This window comes from Crinia signifera, chromosome 6 (assembly GCF_055691185.1).
Source record: "Crinia signifera chromosome 6, ASM5569118v1, whole genome shotgun sequence".
Lineage (NCBI taxonomy): Eukaryota > Metazoa > Chordata > Amphibia > Anura > Myobatrachidae > Crinia > Crinia signifera.
This window is the reverse complement of record NC_139222.1, coordinates 114341256-114364456: the sequence shown is the minus strand read 5'-3', so window position 1 is coordinate 114364456 and position 23201 is coordinate 114341256. Positions and strand designations below refer to the sequence as shown.

General features: G+C 41.5%; 1 protein-coding gene and 2 pseudogenes across 1 annotated transcript in view; 2 read left to right on the top strand and 1 right to left on the bottom strand.

Annotated features, from left to right (window-relative positions):
- Positions 1 to 11738: 11738 nt before the first annotated feature.
- Positions 11739 to 11858, bottom strand: LOC146011511 (5S ribosomal RNA; annotated as a pseudogene).
- Positions 11859 to 15259: 3401 nt separating this feature from the next.
- On the top strand, positions 15260 to 15379 carry LOC146011376 (5S ribosomal RNA; annotated as a pseudogene).
- Positions 15380 to 21429: 6050 nt separating this feature from the next.
- The window catches only part of EDN3 (endothelin 3), a 92864-nt gene continuing 91092 nt past the window's right edge, over positions 21430 to 23201 (top strand). Inside the window, exon 1 of the mRNA XM_083146843.1 lies at positions 21430 to 21480. Within this exon, the coding sequence (XP_083002969.1) occupies positions 21459 to 21480 (22 nt within the window). The 5' untranslated portion in view covers positions 21430 to 21458. The remainder of the gene's footprint in view (positions 21481 to 23201) is intronic.

The following is a 23201-nucleotide window of genomic DNA, read 5'->3' as shown; positions in this document are numbered from 1 at the left end:
AATGGTTCCTCTGCCCAAAGTGCCTGCAGCTCCGATACTCTTCTGGCAGATGTAATTGCGACCAGAAAAGCAACTTTCATAGTTAGTTTATTGATAGGTATTTCCTGTAGCGGCTCAAAAGGCTCTTCAGTTAGTACATTCAATACTAAATTTAAGTCCCACGGGGCCATGGGGTTATGAAACTGCGGCCTTATCCTTCTTAACGCCTGAACGAATCTTCTTACATACTTATCTTCAGATATTTTTGTATCCAGCATAGCTCCTAGTGCCGAGATCTGAACTCTTAATGAGCTGGCTGACAGCTTTTTCTCTAATCCCGTCTGCAAAAAGTCCAGAACTGTGGGTATTGACCTAGGGTTCCTATGCCCTGCATCGCAGAACTGAATATAGGTTTTCCATATCTTATAGTATGTAGTTGATGTATTAATCTTTCGCGCTTTAAGTAGCGTATTTATTACTTTGAGAGAAACCTTTTTCTACCAAAGTTCTGGTCTCAGTAGCCATGCCGTCAGACCCCAGTTGTCTGGCTGTGGCCTCGTGTAGTACCCCTGTCTTAACAGGTCCTCCCTGTCCGGAATCCTCCAGGGTACATCCGCCGACATTCTGATTACTTTCTGAAACCACGCTCTCCTCGGCCAGAAAGGCAATACTGTTATCACCGTTGTCTGCTCCCTTTGTATTTTGTTGAGCAGCCTTGATATTATCGGGAATGGAGGGAAAGCGTACGCCAGGCCTGTGTCCCACTGTGCCGTCAGAGCATCTAACTGACTTGCTCCTGGCTCCCAATGCCTTGACATGAAGGTGGGTACTTTGGCATTGGCTCTTGTGGCCATGAGATCTATCAGTGGGCATCCCCATCTTTGTACTATGAGTTGAAAGACCTCCTGGGACAGCTCCCATTCTCCGGCTTTTATTACACTTCTGCTCAGAGCATCTGCTGCCTGATTTTGTTCTCCTGCTATGAACACTGCCGTGATGCTCTTTACATGTAGTTCTGCCCATTGCAGCAGCTCTTCTACAGCCTTCATCATACTTCGACTCCTTGTCCCTCCTTGCTTGCATATATATGCTACCACTGACTTGTTGTCTGACCTGATTATTACTTCTTTTTTGTATAGCCTGTCTCTGAAACTTTGACATGCTAGATACACAGCATACGTTTCTCTTAGGTTGGAGTGTAATTGACTGTAGAACCTGTTCCATCCTCCTTGCGTTGCTTGTCCTTGGCAAACCGCTCCCCAACCTGATTGGCTGGCATCGGTTGTGACGATAACCTGCTCGCCTATTCTGAATGACTTTCCTTTTGATATTCTTTTTGGATTCAACCACCAGCGCAGATCTTCTTTTGCCTTCTTTGATATATATACCTTCTGCGACAGATTCTTCCCGTCTCCGTCCCATTGTGCTAACAGGCAATTCTGAAAGGCCCGCATGTGAAACCTTGCCCAATTTAAGGCTTCTAATGCGGCTGACATCAGACCTAGTATTCTTACACAGTCTCCTGTGCGTACTACCTTTCTCTTCAGAAACCCCGCAATCTCGTTTCTCAGTTTGCGTTTTCTTTCTTCCGTTAGGCAGACTGTCATCCTGACCGAATCTATTACAAACCCCAGATACTTTACTGTGTTGTCTGGTTCTAGTTGGCTTTTCTTTTGGTTCACAATCCATCCTTGTTCTTGTAAGTAGCTTATTACTCTGTTTGTATACTCTCTTGACTGCTCTGCAGACTTCGCCATGACAAGTAAGTCGTCTAGGTATGCCCAAACTGGAATGCCTTCCTTCCTTAGATTTGCTATTAGTACTATTAGCACCTTTGTAAAAGTCCTTGGTGACGTACAGAGACCGAAGGGTAACGCTGTGAATTGATAAGTTACGCCTTTTAGACGAAATCTTAGGTACTTCTGATGTAGATGATTTATCGGGATGTGCAAATAAGCTAGGTACTTCTGATGTAGATGATTTATCGGGATGTGCAAATAAGCATCCTTCAGATCTATCGTTGTCAGAAACGAGTTCTCTTTTATGTCTGGGAGTATTGTGCGTACTGACTCCATCTTGAACCTCTGTGTTTTCACAAAAGTATTTAGTCTTCTTAAATCCAGTATTGTTCTGAAGCCCCCCGTGGCTTTCCTCACCACGAAGAACCTGGACTGCCAACCTTCGTTTTCTTGGTCTTGTGGTACTACCACTACCAACCCTTGTTCTATCATATTTTGGAGGCTTTCTAACAGTGCCTTCCTCTCTTCTGGATCTCTCGGAATCGGTGACTCCTCCTTCCAGGATCCTGGTGTCTTTATAAATTCTATTTTGTAACCGGATGAGATAACTTCTCTCACCCAGTTGTCCTCTACCGATCGGTCCCAGACAAGATGAAACTCTCTTAGTCTGCCCCCAACCTTTAGTTTGGCGTCATTGTGACAAGTTTCTAAATCCGAATCTTCCTTCCTTGCCTCTTTGGCCACGAAAGGAGCCTCTATTACCAAACCAGGGTCTTCTGTACCCTCTTCCTGGTCTGTAAGCTCTTGCTTCCTTGAAATCCGTTGTCTGAAACTTTTGTTGTCTGACAAACGGTCTCCTTGCAGACTTTTCCTGAGGGAGCCATGTTGATTTCCCTCCTGACGTTTTTGATATTATATCGTCTAAATTCTTTCCAAATAAGTACTCACCCTGAAAGGGCAGTGACACTAACTTATTTTTGGATTGGGCGTCTGCCACCCATGGTTTTAACCAGAGAGCCCTTCTGGCGACAATTGTTGCTGCATTACTCCTAGCTGCCAAGCGCACGTTGTCCAGAGAGGCATCACATATAAATTCGATAGCCACCTGCATATTTTGGATTACTTTAAGTAGCTCTGATCTCTTAATCCCATCTAGTAAGTCAGACTCCAGGTCCTGGCACCATGACCTTAAAACTCTGGAGGTTACTGCCATCGCAGATGAGGCTTTTATGGCCGCCCCGGAGGTCATATATTGTTTCCGTAGGCACATTTCTAATTTTCTTTCCATTGAGTCTCTAAACACATTTACATCCTCCAATGGAAGAGTGGTTTTTCTAGAGATACGGGCAATAGCTGCATCGACCTTGGGTACTATTTCCCATTTTTTAACTTGCTGATCCTCAAACGGGTACATCTTCATAATCCTTAAGGGAACAGCCACCTTTTTATCCGGACTATTCCATTCCTCTTCCACTATGTCTTTCAGTGGTTTGGACAAGGGAAATGTCTTACATTTCTTCTTTTTATCTTTGAACAGAAGATCCTGTAATTTCCCCTCTTCTTGAGGGTCCTCTATCTCTAAGGACTTATTGATCAGTCCTAATAGGTTATTCAATAAATCTGGGTTAAACTCCAGTTCAGATTTATCAGAGGGGAGTTCACCTTCCTCTATTTCCTCCCCTGCAGCTATGCCTTCCGCCTGTTCAGAACCCTCTGAATCTTCTGACGGGGGTTCTCTGGGTCTCTTTTTGGACATTTTCTCCAAATCACCCTTTGATACAAATGTATCCGCTAACGCTGATCTAAGCATAGACACCAGGTCATTCATTTGTTCTGGTGCCAGAAACTGCACTCCCTTGCATTTGTCACACACTGATCCAATTGTCTTGTCAGGTAATACTTTGTCACACACTGAACATTTCCCTGTATGCAGTTTCTTATGCTTTATCTTTGTCTCCGCTTTTTCTTTACTTGTCTCTCTGAAAAGTACAGAGACAGCACCTGAATTATCATCTCAATAACATAAAATATGAGAGCCACAAAAATACGGAGAGAAAAAAAGAAAAATATATCCCCTGGCTTACCCTGCCTTAGGAGTTTGTTTTTTCTCCTCCTCCATAATGACCACTGCACACTCTAATACAGAGGGAAAGATACAACGGCTTATAATTCCATGTAATAATGGAGGAGGTAATCCAGTGCCCCAGCAGCGCTGCTGCTTCCTAGGGCCTTACCTGGTCAGCTGGCAACCATGGACCGACTACACTTCGTCACCTGGTCCTGCGTAATCCCCCTCCTGATAGCAGCGATGTACCGTGAATTACGTACATTGCTGCCACCCCAGGACAGGTCCCTCTCCTCCCCCCCCGCCGGCTGTTGGTGTCCGCCAGGTGCTGGCGGTATCTCCCCCCTCCGCCCGGCCACTGCTCAAGCCCCGCCGCCCAAGCCTTCAGCCCGCAGAGCCCGCCGTCCGCCCTAAGTAAGTCTAAAGGCACAAGCACATATTAGCAGGGCGCCCGACTAGGCTACGCTGACAACATAGCCTAAGGTACGTTGTCAGTGTAGCGTAGCCGGGCGTCCTGCTAATACATGAGTACCGCAAAATCGAATCCTAAATTAAATTGCATCGTTTTTGTGTCACTTTCGATCTGCATTCAATTCGATGAGCGCTCTCGTTTTCACAAAATCAAACAGAAAAATATACTGTGCAGTCAAGGAAATATCGAATTCGATCTAGTAAATCAAATGTGTACAATGTACCGTAAATGTATACAATTCGATATCTAATGTAAAATGTACAGATCTAATGCCAAATAGAATGGAAAGATCTAATGCCAGATCTAATAGAAAATCGAATCTAACATCCAATCAAAAGCAAATTGATGTGTGTGTGTGCGCAGGGCTTAAGGCTGTGAGGCTTGAGGAACTTGCAGATCCTGTATCTCAGGTCTCTCTACTTATACCTGTTGGTAATTGGTGACTAGAGTCAGATGATTTAGGGATTCTCAGGCTGCCACAGGATTGGATATCTAATAGTCAGGTGACCAGACCCTGTCAGTCTGTACTCTAGGTTAAGATGCCCATACATTTACAGATTTATTGTCAGATCTGGCTGGTTGGAACAAAAACCTGGTAATATATTATTGACAGTTTTTGGCAGTTTTCCAGCATTTCAAAGCAAATGGTCAACTGTCATCTGCTCTCCTCCATTACCAGGATTTTGTTCCAAACAGCCAGATCTGACAATTAATCTGTAGATGTATGGCCAGCTTTAGGCTCAGAAGTAGAATGGAGTTTAGTAGGCTGAAAAACACTAGTTGGTTGAATGGAATAAAAACCTGGTACTGGAGAGAAGCAAATGTAATTTGTAACTAAGGAGGTTATTCTGGTTGGTGCGTAACTTTCCGAATTCTTTTGGAGCGGACTGCACGCCATGCTGTGCGGACATTGTAAGAACAAACGCCCACAGGTCCTCCGCATTCGGATGGACTCGCTCTCTAAGAAGAGGGTGTGTTTTCGGACAACATCCAAACCGTGTGTGTGTGTGTGTGTGCGGTGGCCACACAAAGATTCTGCACGGTCTTACAGCGTCAGAACGGACGGGAAGCTGGCTGTACGCACCAATGCGGTGTATTTCCGCAAAACTCACGACTATTATCTGAACTCCTAAATCTGTCACATGACACACTTATGCAATTAGGCTACCTCATAAAAAAGGGATTGTTTGTAATTGTAATCAATTAAATCCTATTTGATACTTAAACACATTACTACCACTTTACATTAACCCTTACATCATGTGAAGTGCTATTCAATCATTGTTACCCCTTTACGTAGGTTTTATGTATGCATATTATATAAGAATTGCACGTCAAATGCAATTTTCTACAATGTGCTAATTATTACTAACACATTATAAAGCAAACTTACCAACAGTTATAAACACAGTGTGTGTGTATTTTGTTATTTGGATAATGTTATTTGGTCTACAATTATAGTACATTTGTGTATTGCAAGGATGTGCACACTACAATAACATACATCTATACACAGTATTTACCTTTTGCAAGTGAAAAATATTGTAAACAATTTACACATATACTGTTTAATGTAAAAAAAAAAAACACACAGACAACTTCTAACTGTCAACAATTTATTTATACAACAAAATAATATCTAAATGGAAATAAAAAAAAAAATAAACAATTTAAAGCAGCAGGTCTGTCAAGTCCTGTAGGTCGGCCACCACTAGCTGCAGGTGCTCCCTCAGTCGTAGGAGGGCCCCACGAACACCCTCATCTACTTGGCTAGGGTAATCTGTGGGCATGTTAAAGGGGGTACAAAATTACTATTGATATTCATGAATACATTTAACATAGTGATACATAAATCCGATAGATCGATAGATAGATATATATGACACACACCCACACACATATATACATACATACCACATGAAAAGCCTGTTTTGTCCCTCTACCCTTTACTCTGTAGGAGACCTCACAGTCATAGTGCTCCCTCTGAATCCCAACCCACACATGACTAAGCTGCTGCTGCTGCTTTTGTCCTTGGACATGAGAAGCATGTAATGAGCTCCACCAATCACAACTCTTCAAAAACCTCACAGCCTCTGTTCTCTGCTGCAACGTGGCATGGGACTTAGTCAACTCTCAGGAATGCAAAGTACACTTGTGCAATCACGGATGACTTGGCTGCTGATGTTCTGCTCCATTAATCATTGTTATATTGCCAGTTAGGTAAAGCTGCAGCACTAACCCACTCCCATGTGCAAAAACATTATTCAAGCAAAATCATCCAACATTTATGTTTTCAAAAATACATGCCAACCACAGGGGGAGCCTAGCTAGAGGAGGGCCCAGGGGGACTGACCACTTGTGACTCCATTATAAGCCAGGCCTGTCCATACTCCATTTATGCCATACTTAATCTTGTTTAGAAATAAAAATCTACTATAAACTCTAATCACCTATATGAGCCTACAGATTGTACGCTAGCAGCAGGGGCCTGTAACCCTAAAGTGACCAAGTCATCCCTTTAATCCAGGATACAGATTAACTACACAGGTTCTGTGGCAGTTAAAATCAAGCAGAAAGCCTTTCCCAGAACCTGTGTCATTAAGATGTGTCCCGGATGAAAGGGATGACTTGGTCACCCTATCTAACCCCCAAGTGTGTCTGTTGTTACCCACTTTGTTTTATTACTTTATACTATTGTAATACATAATTGATTCAGCATGTCTACAGAACAAATATTAGCCTAACAAATTATTAATGATGCATTATGTATACCTACCACTTTCAGCCACCTGCACCACCTCACAGGCCTCCTCCTCCGACACCTCCTCCTCCGACACAGACACAGACACCTCCTCCTCCGCCACCTCCTCCTGGCCCTGCTCCTCCTCGGCCTGTCTTGCTCGTTCATGTGCTGGACAAAATAAAAAAAAAATGCAGATTGTCAATTAAGGCACATCATTTATTAAAAAAAAAAAAAAAACATTTTAAACATCTCTCTACAAGGTATAATTGTGAACTGCAATATTGGACTAAAACCAATACACTTCAAACATTAAACGTAGTGCAATAGCATTTTGCATTAATAGGCCATGGTGGCTAATGTTTACTTCCTAAAACCCAATAATGAAATTTTTTCATCCTTGATGGGTTTAATTGGGGAAAAATTTGGATGTTCTGTGCAACATTCAAAAATGTACCTGAAAAAACGTTGGACCACAGAGTCCCACAGCTGGTATCCCCTGAGGCTTTCCGGGGAGCGGGATGGGCCCAGGGGAGCATCTTGTGGCTCAGATGGAACCTCCCACTCATCAAAAGGTATATTACGCCGCACAGCTATGTTATGAAAGAATCCACATAATCCCACAATCTTCGACACCATTTCAGGCGCATACTGTAAGTCACCACCAGTGCGGTGGAGCACTCTAAATCGACCCTTTAACAGGCCAATTGAGCGCTCCACCACTTGCCTGGTGGCAACATGCGCCCTATTGAATGCCTCCTGTGGGCCCAGTGTTGGGGAGCTGTACGGCGTAAGCAGCCAGGGGGTACATGGGTAACCAGAGTCACCCAGAACCCACGCATCACGGCCTTCAAGCTCTTGGAGTCTATGCCAAATCCCGGTTTGTCGGATAACATGAGAGTCATGGGCACTTCCGGGAAACTTCGAGTTGAAGGCGAGAATTTCCATGGATGGGCCACATACCACCATCACGTTCAGTGAGTGGAACATTTTTCGGTTCCTATAGATCTTCTCACTGATGGAGGCACGAATGGTACATGTGTGCCATCCATAGCTCCTATCACATTAGGGAAGCCAGCAATTTGATGGAATGCCTGCTGGCTTCTGTGAAGGGTCTCTTGTGCAAAAGACATGGCCATGAAGTGCCCCTTGCGCCTAAACATGGCTGACATCACACGCCTCAGGATTCTGCAGAAAGCAGGCTGGGATATTCCAGCAAGTACTGCCACTACTTGTTGGAATGATCCTGAGGCGCAGAAATGCAACACCGCCAGCAGCTGAGTGTGAGGCGGAATTGCCGTCGCGAGTCGATGTAGAGGTTCTAGATCACTCTCAATTAAAGAGAGTATATCTAGAATGACATGTGGGGGTAACCGGTACCTAGTAAGTACCTCATCATCAGGCATCCCAAAGAGTGTCACCCGTGTGCGAAAGATTCTTGCACGTCCTGGCCTCCTTTGGGGACGAGGGGGTGGAGCTGCAAGTGCCCTCAGTCCATGAGCCACAAATTCCATCATTGCTTCAGCAACCTACAATAAAATTACCACATTAAAAAGGTACACCTATGCAAAGAATGGGGCACAATAAAAACTCAAGTAGAAACATATGAATCCATACGTACAACTGAAGGGCGCCCGCTCAGGTCCCGAATATTCATAATGATCTACAATTATGGCAAAATAATATAACTTCACACAACTATTTTAGTAAAAATATGTTTCTTACATGTAAAACAATAATTAAGGAATATATAGAAATAATGTTTGTGAAATCATGTAGTCATACACATGAAGGATGAATTTTAAAAAAAATGTTAGATGGTAAAGCATGGGGCATCAAAGTGTGCGCCTTCAGATGTTGTGAAAGTACATGTTGTAACATGCATAGCCACATTGTTAACTATAACAGCATGGCAAAAATGTCAGCTCTTGCTGGGACATGTAGTTCCACAATATATGGAGGGCCACAGGTTGAACACCAGTGTGTTAAATGGTGGCCAGGTAACATGAATCATTTATGCAAACAACGCTTTGCTGCAAAAATATAGTGTGATATGTTAACAACTTGTGCATAAATGAATACACTAACATTTTAAAGGTATATCAGCTCTACAATGAACATGTCAAACCTTACCTTACACCGGCCCACAATAGAGATCTGGATACAAATGAACCTAGCATCAAGCCACTATTTATAGGCCTATCACATGTGATGTGGATGCCATCAGTGATTACTATTGCATGAGTTGTGGGCTGGATAGAAAAATGGAATGGGTTAGTTACATTTGTTGTACATACAAAACAATAGCACAGTACAAATGACATGTGGGGGTAACCACAGATAGAATCTATGTATGTCAAAAGTTGTAGCTGGTCATTGTCTAAAAATTCAGAAAATTACTACTAAATCAGACTTGGAATGTACGCCAGGTTTTTGTACACTATAATTGCCGTTGGTATGGGCGTGGAGTTTGCGCCGCACAAACACCACGGTGTACGCAGCCGTACGGTACGCTGCTGCACAGAACGCAGGGTGTGGCTGATGTACGCCATTTACATAAATGTGTATATATAAAGGTGTGCTAGAAAAACAAGATGGTGCTGCAAACATGTCTGGTTCACAATCAGAGGGAGACCAGGAGCATCAGCTCCTCCTAGCTCAGCTGGACTCCATCACCTCCAATGTTTACCTCACCAGATACCAGCCATTGGGAGGTGAGCAGCCTGCTGGGCCATCTAGAGCTGGGCCATCTTCTGCCTCAGCAGAATCTTTGGGAACACAGCAGGTGGCTTCACAAGAGAGTAGCCTGGCCAGCACTTCAAGTACAGCAACAGGTGGCCGGAAGAGGTACCAACCAGCAAGAACAAGGCATTCCAAGCGGAGGAATTGCAAATTCATGTACCCCGTGCACGGGAATCGATTGAGTTGACCGAGGTTAGGTTGACACCCACAATGAGATGGAGGATTTGGGAGGACATAACTGTGGAGATTAATGCGGTGGCTCCACAAGTTCGTAAGGCAGAGCATGTTAAAAAAAGGCAAGTTGTAGGGCTTGAAATTTCAGTTCACCAATACCAGTAATGTGTGTATTAAAAAGGTAGATGCAATTGTTAAATAGCAGGTCACGTTGCTAGGAGCAACAGACATGATTGCCATGTCACATTTTATATTATATATATATATATATATATATATATATATATATATATATATATATATATATATATATATATATATATATATATATATATATATATATATATATATATATATATATATATATATATATAAAAGAAGTGGATAAAGACAGCGGCGACTAATCACTGGGCTGGGTATAACATAAAATATTTATTAAGATGACAATATAAGACAAAAAATATATATATAAAAAAGAAGGACAATTTTTAAGATGTAAGGTAAAAATAGGGAAAAAATGGAGGAGGTAAATAAAACAATCTTCCTAAAATCTAATAAAAGCGTATAAAGATATAAAGGAGATTTGCTTAACTTAAAAGAGGATGGAGATCAGAGGTTGCCCAACGCGTTTCGTCGATGTGACTTCATCAAGGGGTAACAGGCAACTGAGACCAGACCGGTATTTATACCTATATGTCTGTCTCCTGGCTATATGACATCACTTCCTGTGATTAATTAGTGTGCAGGGCTATATGGCTACTTAAACAGTTAATTTCTTTGTCAAAATTGCTATCAATATTATTGGCCATGTGTAATCAGACAATCGCTAAGCTCAACATGAACAGAAACAATGCATAAACATTTATATAAGTCCTAATTGCGTATAAAACGGTAATTCGCGGCACTTCCGCCACGTTTCCGGCATCCAGGCAATTGTATTGCGCATGTCCAAATTTGTATAAGGCTTGATTTGACCTTCTTTCCTTACTGCGCATGCGCCAAGCGTCCAGCGATCAGACAGGGTTTCAGGCTCTCTCAGGATATAGTGTCTGTTTTCCTGGGTGCCGGCGGCCATTTTCCAGTGGATGCTGGTATCTTGTTTAGGAAAGTTAATTTTTGTACGGCGGCCATCTTAGTGGAGGCAGCTTGTTAAATTCCGCGATATATAGAAATAGATAAAAGGGAGACATCGTAAATACATAGAACATATTTTCATACCTGTGCAGTCTGCGCTTATCTAGTATACTTAATAAGGGATTTTTCAGGCATTGATATTAAGAATAAAGTGCTAGAGTGCTTAAAAACCTATAATATAGTATAATGCGGCGGCCATCTTTGTGGAGGCACTGAATCAGAGATATACTTTTCTTAGAAATATAAAGTTGGGGATCGTGGAAACTTATAATAAAATCTATATTTAGGAGGTGTTGCACATATTAGTGCTTATAAAACAATGAAGAGTGAGAATATTATAATTTTGACGGATACTTTAGATAAAAAACTGCATACTTATATCCTGATGCAGTGAGAATGTGCTAAGTATTAGTACATGAATTACACGATTTCTCCAAATTTTTAAAACATTTAAGAGGTGTGTTTTGGAAAGAAAAGAAAAGTGAACGTGAGGACTAGATAATATTTTAGTTTACATGTGCATATATACATGTGTTTTCTAGCTGTGGTATATGTAGAAATGAATGGTGCTTAATATGTGAGGATAGGTTTATAGGAGTTGGTGGTACTTAGTAAATAAGAATAAATTAATTAATAGTGTGAAATGTTAGGACAGCTATTATATATTAACATCATGGTCGGTCGTCATTTTGGTCACTACAGCACCTGGTTTTCCCAAGGGGTCTCCCTTCTTGGTACTAGCCAGGCCCAAAACTGCTTAGCTTCCAAGATCGGACGGAATTGGGCGTCACATAGTGTGGTATGGCTGTAGATAAATACGATGACAATCTTTTAGATGTTTCGAGACTTTATTTTATTAATAGTTTAAAAAAGTTAAAAGAGTGTACAAAGGTTGTGGTAGGAGAAGTGCCAGTAAAAAAATGGTAGTGATACGTTTGGACCTTATAGGAATGGTGCTATTTCGTAGCTGTCATTAAAACCCTGTGGATGCATGGTATCCAACTCGAAGATCCAGTACATTTCCCTCTGGGATAATCTTGTCGCCAAATCTCCACCTCTAGGTCCCATTTTGACCAGTTCGATTGCCTTAAAGGTTAGTCCATCTGGATTAGCGTTATGGTGACTTTCAAAATGTTTGTAGATGGCGTGGCTGTCTATCTTGTTCTTAATATTTCTGTTATGTTCCTGGATCCTCAGTTTTAACGGTCTCTTGGTTTTTCCTACATACTTCAGGTTACAAGGGCATTCCAGCAGATAAATTACTGAGCTTGTGTTGCAATTGATGAAATCTTTGATGATGTAGTCCTTGGTGTTATTGTGATTAGTGAACTTTTTTCTGTTTGGATGAACGAATTTGCATATGTTGCATTTCCCACATTTGTAGGAGCCTACACACTTAATTCCTGTGTTAGTTTGTGGATTCTTTAGAAGGCTTGGTGCTAGGATATCTTTCAGGTTTTTAGATTTCTTGAATATAACTTGGGGGTTGGGCGGTAAGATGTCCTTCAAGGTGGGATCCATCAGGAGTACGTTCCAGTGTCTTTTAAGGCTCTGTTTAATCTTAAATTCGTGTTGGTTATAGGTAGTGATGAAAGACACTGTTTCCTTTTTCTCTTCTTTTTTGTTATTATATTTTAGTAAGTCGTCTCTTTGGATGTTGTTAACTTTGGATAATGCATTATTTAAAACTTCGGTGGGATATTCTTTTTCTTCAAATCTTTGTTTATACAATTCAAGGTGGGTGGCACATTCTTCTTCCTTGTTACAATTCCTTTTGATACGGTTGAACTGGGAGAACGGGATGTTCTCCTTCCATTTCCGTAAATGGTTGCTCTTATAGTGGAGGTAGCTGTTTGTGTCCACTTGCTTTATAAAATTCTTTGTGTGCACTTCGGTACCCTCACCTACCAGTATCAGGTCTAGAAATTCGATCTGGGTTTTGTTAATGTTCGAGGTGAATTTGAGATTCATTTGATTATTACTGATGTAGTTTAGAAAATCGGAAAACATAGCTTCATCACCTTCCCACACGATTAAAATGTCATCAATATACCTTCTGTAAAACTTGACATTGTCCTTAAAAGCATGGTCTGTGTAGATAAAACGCTTTTCCCAGTACCCCATAAAAAGATTGGCAAAACTTGGTGCAAAGATAGTGCCCATCGCTGTGCCGCATCTCTGTAGAAAAAACTGGTCTAAAAACTTAAAATAGTTGTGACTTAAAATGAACATCATAATGTCACAAATGAAAGTTTTATGTTGAGGGGTGATTGTGTCATCATCCTCCAGGAATTCTTTGCATGCTTTGATTCCGACTTCATGTTCTATGCATGTATACAACGACTGGACATCTATCGTGGCCCAATAAAAAGAATCCTTCCATGTGAAGCTTTTAAAAAGATTTAAAACTGAGGTTGTATCTTTTAAAAATGCAGGTAGGTTCATCACATATTTGCGTAAAAAGATATCTACATACTCTGAGAGATTGGAGGTCAGGGAATCTATTCTATTCTATTCCCTGACCTCCAATCTCTCAGAGTATGTAGATATCTTTTTACGCAAATATGTGATGAACCTACCTGCATTTTTAAAAGATACAACCTCAGTTTTAAATCTTTTTAAAAGCTTCACATGGAAGGATTCTTTTTATTGGGCCACGATAGATGTCCAGTCGTTGTATACATGCATAGAACATGAAGTCGGAATCAAAGCAGGAATCAAAGCATGCAAAGAATTCCTGGAGGATGATGACACAATCACCCCTCAACATAAAACTTTCATTTGTGACATTATGATGTTCATTTTAAGTCACAACTATTTTAAGTTTTTAGACCAGTTTTTTCTACAGAGATGCGGCACAGCGATGGGCACTATCTTTGCACCAAGTTTTGCCAATCTTTTTATGGGGTACTGGGAAAAGCGTTTTATCTACACAGACCATGCTTTTAAGGACAATGTCAAGTTTTACAGAAGGTATATTGATGACATTTTAAACGTGTGGGAAGGTGATGAAGCTATGTTTTCCGATTTTCTAAACTACATCAGTAATAATCAAATGAATCTCAAATTCACCTCGAACATTAACAAAACCCAGATCGAATTTCTAGACCTGATACTGGTAGGTGAGGGTACCGAAGTGCACACAAAGAATTTTATAAAGCAAGTGGACACAAACAGCTACCTCCACTATAAGAGCAACCATTTACGGAAATGGAAGGAGAACATCCCGTTCTCCCAGTTCAACCGTATCAAAAGGAATTGTAACAAGGAAGAAGAATGTGCCACCCAACTTGAATTGTATAAACAAAGATTTGAAGAAAAAGAATATCCCACCGAAGTTTTAAATAATGCATTATCCAAAGTTAACAACATCCAAAGAGACGACTTACTAAAATATAATAACAAAAAAGAAGAGAAAAAGGAAACAGTGTCTTTCATCACTACCTATAACCAACACGAATTTAAGATTAAACAGAGCCTAAAAAGACACTGGAACGTACTCCTGATGGATCCCACCTTGAAGGACATCTTACCGCCCAACCCCCAAGTTATATTCAAGAAATCTAAAAACCTGAAAGATATCCTAGCACCAAGCCTTCTAAAGAATCCACAAACTAACACAGGAATTAAGTGTGTAGGCTCCTACAAATGTGGGAAATGCAACATATGCAAATTCGTTCATCCAAACAGAAAAAAAGTTCACTAATCACAATAACACCAAGGACTACATCATCAAAGATTTCATCAATTGCAACACAAGCTCAGTAATTTATCTGCTGGAATGCCCTTGTAACCTGAAGTATGTAGGAAAAACCAAGAGACCGTTAAAACTGAGGATCCAGGAACATAACAGAAATATTAAGAACAAGATAGACAGCCACGCCATCTACAAACATTTTGAAAGTCACCATAACGCTAATCCAGATGGACTAACCTTTAAGGCAATCGAACTGGTCAAAATGGGACCTAGAGGTGGAGATTTGGCGACAAGATTATCCCAGAGGGAAATGTACTGGATCTTCGAGTTGGATACCATGCATCCACAGGGTTTTAATGACAGCTACGAAATAGCACCATTCCTATAAGGTCCAAACGTATCACTACCATTTTTCTACTGGCACTTCTCCTACCACAACCTTTGTACACTCTTTTAACTTTTTTAAACTATTAATAAAATAAAGTCTCGAAACATCTAAAAGATTGTCATCGTATTTATCTACAGCCATACCACACTATGTGACGCCCAATTCCGTCCGATCTTGGAAGCTAAGCAGTGTTGGGCCTGGCTAGTACCAAGAAGGGAGACCCCTTGGGAAAACCAGGTGCTGTAGTGACCAAAATGACGACCGACCATGATGTTAATATATAATAGCTGTCCTAACATTTCACACTATTAATTAATTTATTCTTATTTACTAAGTACCACCAACTCCTATAAACCTATCCTCACATATTAAGCACCATTCATTTCTATATATACCACAGCTAGAAAACACATGTATATATGCACATGTAAACTAAAATATTATCTAGTCCTCACGTTCACTTTTCTTTTCTTTCCAAAACACACCTCTTAAATGTTTTAAAAATTTGGAGAAATCGTGTAATTCATGTACTAATACTTAGCACATTCTCACTGCATCAGGATATAAGTATGCAGTTTTTTATCTAAAGTATCCGTCAAAATTATAATATTCTCACTCTTCATTGTTTTATAAGCACTGATATGTGCAACACCTCCTAAATATAGATTTTATTATAAGTTTCCACGATCCCCAACTTTATATTTATAAGAAAAGTATATCTCTGATTCAGTGCCTCCACAAAGATGGCCGCCGCATTATACTATATTATAGGTTTTTAAGCACTCTAGCACTTTATTCTTAATATCAATGCCTGAAAAATCCCTTATTAAGTATACTAGATAAGCGCAGACTGCACAGGTATGAAAATATGTTCTATGTATTTACGATGTCTCCCTTTTATCTATTTCTATATATCGCGGAATTTAACAAGCTGCCTCCACTAAGATGGCCGCCGTACAAAAATTAACTTTCCTAAACAAGATACCAGCATCCACTGGAAAATGGCCGCCGGCACCCAGGAAAACAGACACTATATCCTGAGAGAGCCTGAAACCCTGTCTGATCGCTGGACGCTCGGCGCATGCGCAGTAAGGAAAGAAGGTCAAATCAAGCCTTATACAAATTTGGACATGCGCAATACAATTGCCTGGATGCCGGAAACGTGGCGGAAGTGCCGCGAATTACCGTTTTATACGCAATTAGGACTTATATAAATGTTTATGCATTGTTTCTGTTCATGTTGAGCTTAGCGATTGTCTGATTACACATGGCCAATAATATTGACAGCAATTTTGACAAAGAAATTAACTGTTTAAGTAGCCATATAGCCCTGCACACTAATTAATCACAGGAAGTGATGTCATATAGCCAGGAGACAGACATATAGGTATAAATACCGGTCTGGTCTCAGTTGCCTGTTACCCCTTGATGAAGTCACATCGACGAAACGCGTTGGGCAACCTCTGATCTCCATCCTCTTTTAAGTTAAGCAAATCTCCTTTATATCTTTATACGCTTTTATTAGATTTTAGGAAGATTGTTTTATTTACCTCCTCCATTTTTTCCCTATTTTTACCTTACATCTTAAAAATTGTCCTTTTTTATATATATATTTTTTGTCTTATATTGTCATCTTAATAAATATTTTATGTTATACCCAGCCCAGTGATTAGTCGCCGCTGTCTTTATCCACTTCTTTTATACCTTTTAAAGTGTTATACCGACACTATTTTTTAAAGACTTGGCCGACACCCTATATACTATAAGGGAAGATTGCTGGGGCTATTATCGTTTTCTAGAGAAGCACAAGTGGCGCCGCTCATCCAAAATACATATATATATATATATATATATATATATATATATATATATATATATATATATATATATATATATATCTCATACGATGAGTGTGAATGTTTGTTCTAGGTGATTATTTCACCATTTAAAATAATGTCAGTTATGTGTTATGAAGCAGACTTCCAAATCTGTAGCAGATAACAATGCATGCTAATGCAAACGTCAGGGGTGACATGTAATAATATGTAAACTTTGGTTGTAGGTGGCATGACTTCAAATGCAACCTCAAGAAGAAAATGACCGCACGTTGGGAACACAGCCACACCACTGGGGCTGGCCCCATGCCAGGGCGACTGAAGCTCACCCCCCTGGAGGAGTTGGCTCAAGACTGTATTGCTATTGAGGAGATCCGGGGGGGTGAGCAACATGGACAGTGAGGCCCCAGTGGAAGTTTTTGCGGCTGACCTAGAAGGTAGTTTGTTAACATGGCATAAGTAGTTGGTAATATTTTTCAAGGAATGTGTTGTAATTGTACGTTTCTCTTTCAGCACCATCTCCAACGTGCGTTAGCGATCTTCTTAAGGAGGAGGAGAAAACAGTGCCAGCTGCCACCAGTAGCAGGCATGTGCAGCAGCGGCAGCCAACGGCCACACAGGGTGTGGACAGGTGGGTGCAGATGCTTGGGCAGATTAGCCAGCAGGGGGAGTTAGCATCAGAGCGGCTGCATAGGACCGAGGAGGTCATGCAGGGTATTGTCAGCACCCAGCAGGCCATAGCTGCCAGCCTGCAGGTGTTGGCAGATCAAGCCCTGCGCCAAAATGACCTCCTCCTCCACCATAATGAACTTGTGGCGGAGCTACTTACCACCAATAGGGCCCTATTGTCAGTCGTTTCTGGTGCATTCCCAACACCAGCACTCCCTGCTGGCAGAAGGGGGGGGGGGAAGACCCATCCCCCCCCCCCTTCAACATCATCTGCTCCACCATCCCAACGTGGCCATGGGCGAGGAGCTGCTGCACCTGGCAAGGCCCCTACCAGGGCCAAACGGTCACGAAAGTGAGGTGTCCTCCCCATTAATCTCCACCCTTATGTCTTCCCAAATCTTTCATTTTGCTGTGTGTGTCAACCTAATGTGTGCAACCCAATCCCGTGCAAAGGGTACACTAATTTGTGGTTCCTTCGTTTGGAATGTTTTGGTTGGTTCCCCTCTTTCGGCTACCATTACTGTCTGCTGTTCTTGAGGTGTTGGTCATATTCTTTTGTTGTGAAGCCACCTGATGTGTTCCTAAAGATTCTGCTGTGGCTATGTATGAAATGGCAAACATTGTATACACTTTGATTTTTTTTGCAAAATATTTGTATGTTCCCTTTATTTTTTGGCATGTGCCACATAACATGCTAGAAAATTCATATGAATTCCACCAATTTAATAAATGTTATTTTTATCCCCAAATGTGTGGTGTTATTGCTGAATGTAAAAGTGACATGTAAAATTATATTATTGGTACCAATTTCTGACCATTGCTTGTAGTGTAAATGTGGGTAAAATAGCAAACATGCAGTGGTGTTTTAACTTATCTTTGTGTCTTTAAGTAATGGTCCCTTTAGGCAGCAATGCTTCCAATTGAAGCAATGAAAAGAGTGTAATTAATGAGTAGAGGAGTGGATTGTATTGTGTTCAGCTGACAGTGCTTCAGGTGCGGGCGTATTAATTGGGCGAACCGAATGCCTAGCACATGAACAAGTGCTCTCCGCAAAGTGAAACTTGCTTATGAAGACCGCATATTTCATGCGTGTTGGTTCGTTTGCAGTCAATGTGCTGTCCTAATGCATTCCTACCAGAGTTCGTGCACGCCCAGTTTTTCCCACTTTGAAACCACGCCCTTGTGCAAGTCCGAATGACGCCCAAAAACGCCCATATTTCCCAAGTCAATTCGGTGGACATTTCTGTACGGTATTAGTGAGAACGAGTATGGAGACCATGCGCATAGTGTTGCCTTCGCATGCGCAGACGGCTAAAAAGCGCCCTCCGAAAGAATTTGTAACGGACCGCATCGGCCAGAATAATGCCCTAAGTAATTTGATTCCCAAATTGGAAAATGGACAACTGGGGTGAAATGTAATATGAGGAGAGAATCAGATAGTGAGAGATTTGGTAAGAAATCTCCAGGTTTTTTTTAAAGCGACAATCATTTATAATTTAAAATCAAACTATAATGATTGGCGCTATAATAAAACTGGGGATTACTTACAAAATCTCTTACTTTCTGAATCTCTCATCCTATTACATTTCACCACAGCTGACAGTCTCAGTCAATTTACTATATTGGACCTAATTGATTTAAACAACAATGTCACTGAAGTTTTTTATCCATTCTACTGAGTTTGTGAGCAAATTAATTATTTATCTATCATTTGCCCCCATACAGTACCAGATTTTCAGTCCAACTAGCCACCCCGCATATTTACTTACATGTGCAGTGCGGTGCGGCCGGTCGGTGAAGCTGGGAGGGTGGGCGGCTGCTTACTGATGCCAGGAGGCGGGCGGGTGAGTGAGCGGCCAGCAGCAGGAGCCAGGCAGGCAGGATCCAGGAGCCGGTTGTCACGAGATGGGTGTGTGGAATCAGTCGTGACTGGAGTGGTCAGATGGTGGATTTGATGGTGTTGTGCGGATCTCAGGAAAAGAGGAGTGACCAGCAGGAGATGGGTTAACACAAACAGGTTTATTGAATTAACTCATACAACGGATAATATAACCAGGTTCAATAATTCTTTGAGTGGACAAAATAAATAGATGCAAGTCTCTGATAAATAGCAAAATAAACAAGATGGCAGACCTTTGCAAAATAAACAAGAATACGTGCAGGAAATTATGAGAGGACAAGGCAATGTTCAGGATTTGAGTTTAAAGAAAAAGAAGGATACCTGAAGATTGGACAATTGGATGATTGAAGATTGAGAATTGGATGGTTGGATGACTGAAGATTGGATGGTTGGATGACTGGATGATTTGCTGACAGCTGCTGGGATCAAGATATAGCTGGATTAGAGTTGGTGAACTGTAATCACTGTAGAGCTGACGGGAGAATAACCAGAGACTGGACTGGAGTTGGAGGATTGCAGTGTAGCAACTGATAAGGGTCTGGATACAGCTGAATGGCAGGATTACTAGAAGCTTCACAGCAGAGATGTAGCACACAATAGCTGGATGCAGGTCAGGAACCTGTGGAGTACCTGGTATCAGGACATGGTAGCAACTTTGCTGAGAGCAACCTCTTAGTCCAGGAGCTGAATATTTAAACCCCTTGCCTTGCACTGATTGGACAATAGCCAGGCAGCAACTGCAATAGCAGAAATGGACTCTGAATGGAATAATCAGTGCATAAGAAGACAGCTAGCATGACTTCACCAAACAGGGAGCCAAGGAGTTAATGGCTGACCAGGAGTCTCTGGGCTAGCTAGGGTTCTCACAGGTGTGCAATTAGCAGCACACAGAATTTTATTGAATGTATGGCAGCAGAAGTGCAGGCTGCAATATCCTGAGAATGCAGCAACTGGAGAGAACATGCTGAACAAATATGCAGAAATAACTAGGTATGTGACATCGGTCAGGCGATGATGTCATGCTGGATGGGTCTGTGCAGCTGCTTGGCGCAGCGTGACCTCTGGCCTTGTCACGCTGCGCAGAGCCATACTGCCGGGTAAGGGAGAAGCCGGGCAGCGTCTGAGCACACGCTCAGACGCTGCCCGGTGAGTCTAATCCCGAAATCCCGGGATTGGAGACTCCAATCCCGGGATTGAAATCCCGGCGTTTTAGGGGCCAAATCCCGGGATCCCCCCGATCCTGAGATTGGCCACCCTACATACGTTCCTGCTGCCTCTGTCTTGCCACTTAGCGCTGTCCTGGTAGTGTCACTCCATAGTGTCATGCCATTACCGCACCTTATACTTACGTTTTATTCTCCCTTGAGGTGCCTCAGGGGGGCCCTGGGAAATTGTTGTACTGGGGCCCAGGATTTCTCTTGGCAGCCCTGCTCACTGGTAGGCAAAATCCCAGGGGAAGCAGTTCTACCCTGGTAGTTTGCCTTTTAACACAAGTTTTTTTGGCAATGTGAACGGGTTAACCCATGTCTGCATACCCGAATCTCAAACGCGGGTAAAAAGAAGGGTTTTACAGTACCTTTGTATGAGATTCTGGAATGCAGACACGGTTGACCCGTTCACATTGCTAAAAAACCTGTGTTAAAAGGCAAATTGCCGGGTCGACATGCTAGACTCGGGAATTTGCCTGTAGTGAGAACAGGGTATAAATACACGGGGTATAAAACAACAACCAACCAGTTGTATGCAATATGTTCTATTACATACCCTCCAACATTACCCATTGCTCTGCTCCTGGACTTCCCTGGTAATGTATGATTGCCATCACCTGTGGGGAGCTAGGTAATTGACGAGAAGGGTGTTTCAACACAGGTGAAGACAATCATACATTACCAGGGACGTCCAGGAGCAGAGCATTGTGTACCGAATGCAATGGGTCATGTTGGAGGGTATGCTATTATAATGTTTATTTGATATGATCTAACTATACTAATTATTTAAAATACTAAATATTTATGTTTTAGGCTCTTACTACTGGCTAGGAGTAAATGTACCAGAATCCAAGCAATGTAAAAATCAGAATATAAAAAGGAAGTAATGTTATTCAATAATGTGATTTGCCCACTAGTATGATATGGCCATTTTTCACATATACAGGTGTGTAGTTGTTTGGCACTCCGGACAACAAATTTAATGATGTGGTAACCTCCTTAGGGATACGACATGTGCCGACAGGCGGTATTTCATGCCCTACCATCCACTAGGGTGTGGTGGGAGAATAAAATAGTGTGCTGAGCGCAGTGAGGAACCGTGCCCGAAGCATGGCGAGTGCAGCGAGGGGACGCAGTGATAAGTTTTAGTGTTTACGTTATCTGTGTTGACATTATGGTAAAAAAACAAACAAAATTTTTTGACTTTTTCAATGTCGACCTTACTGCATGTCGACCTTAACTCATGTTGACCTAATGCTTTTCTACCATAACGCTGGTGACCTAATGATCCATGCATAAATGTTCTGACCTTGATCTCCTAGGAAATAAAGGACCACAGGCAGCACTTGTCGGGCTTCAATAAGTGGTTTTATAAGTGCATATGGCAACAATAAACTGCATAGTGCAAACTTCTTTCATCACTTTTAACCTGCACTTTTTGCTATGCACTTTAATGTTGCCACATGTCCTGGAGAAAAGGTAGCTTAGCCTTGAAACGGGTCCGTCGACATATATGATGGCACCATGAAACCATTATGCAGCTATAAAACTACTTATTGAAGCCCGATGAGTGTCGCATGTGGTCCTTTATTTCCTAGGACAACCCTGGTCCTCAAGTACCCCCAACAGTGCACGTTTTCCAGGTCACCCGGCAGGTGCACTCATTATTCAGGCACATTTGAAAAGATCCACAGGTGGATGTAATTATAGCACTTGTGATTCTGTGTGGAGACCTGCAAAACATGCACTGTTGGGGGTACTTGAGGACCAGGGTTGGGAACCACTGTCCTAGGAGATCAAGGTCAGAATAATATATATATATATATATATATATATATATATATATATATATATATACATACATACATACACACAATGTTTGTTCAGCCCGACACTCCTTGTAACAGAGCAACGACCCGGGTGCCTTCTGGAGGTAGTTTGTAGTGATCGGCGGGGAAACAAACAGCGGCACTCCCAGGGATTTTTAAAGGTGCTTTAATAGGAGCACAATTAAAGCACCTTTAAATTCCCTGGGAGTGCCGCTGTTTGTACCCCCGCCAATCACTATATATATATATATATATATATATATATATATATATATATATATATATATATATATATATATATATATATATATATATATATATATATATATATATAGATCAATGCATTTAAGCTTGCAGCTCATCGCCAAGGGACCCCATTTCAATGCAAGACCTACAGTGCAGCCAGTCTCTTAAAGAACCTGGAAACTGCTGACACATTCTAGCTAAAATGAACATGTGCTTGATTCCTGGTTCAAAGCTCATCTGCCAAACAACTTAAAATGGATTTTAAAGGTGAGACAATGACCAACACAACTCCTGAATTACCACTAAGGGAGCAGCTGTCACAGGTTTAGAATAAATGAGCTTACCTGTGGTGCATGAGAAAGCTATGATCACAGAATTGTTAAT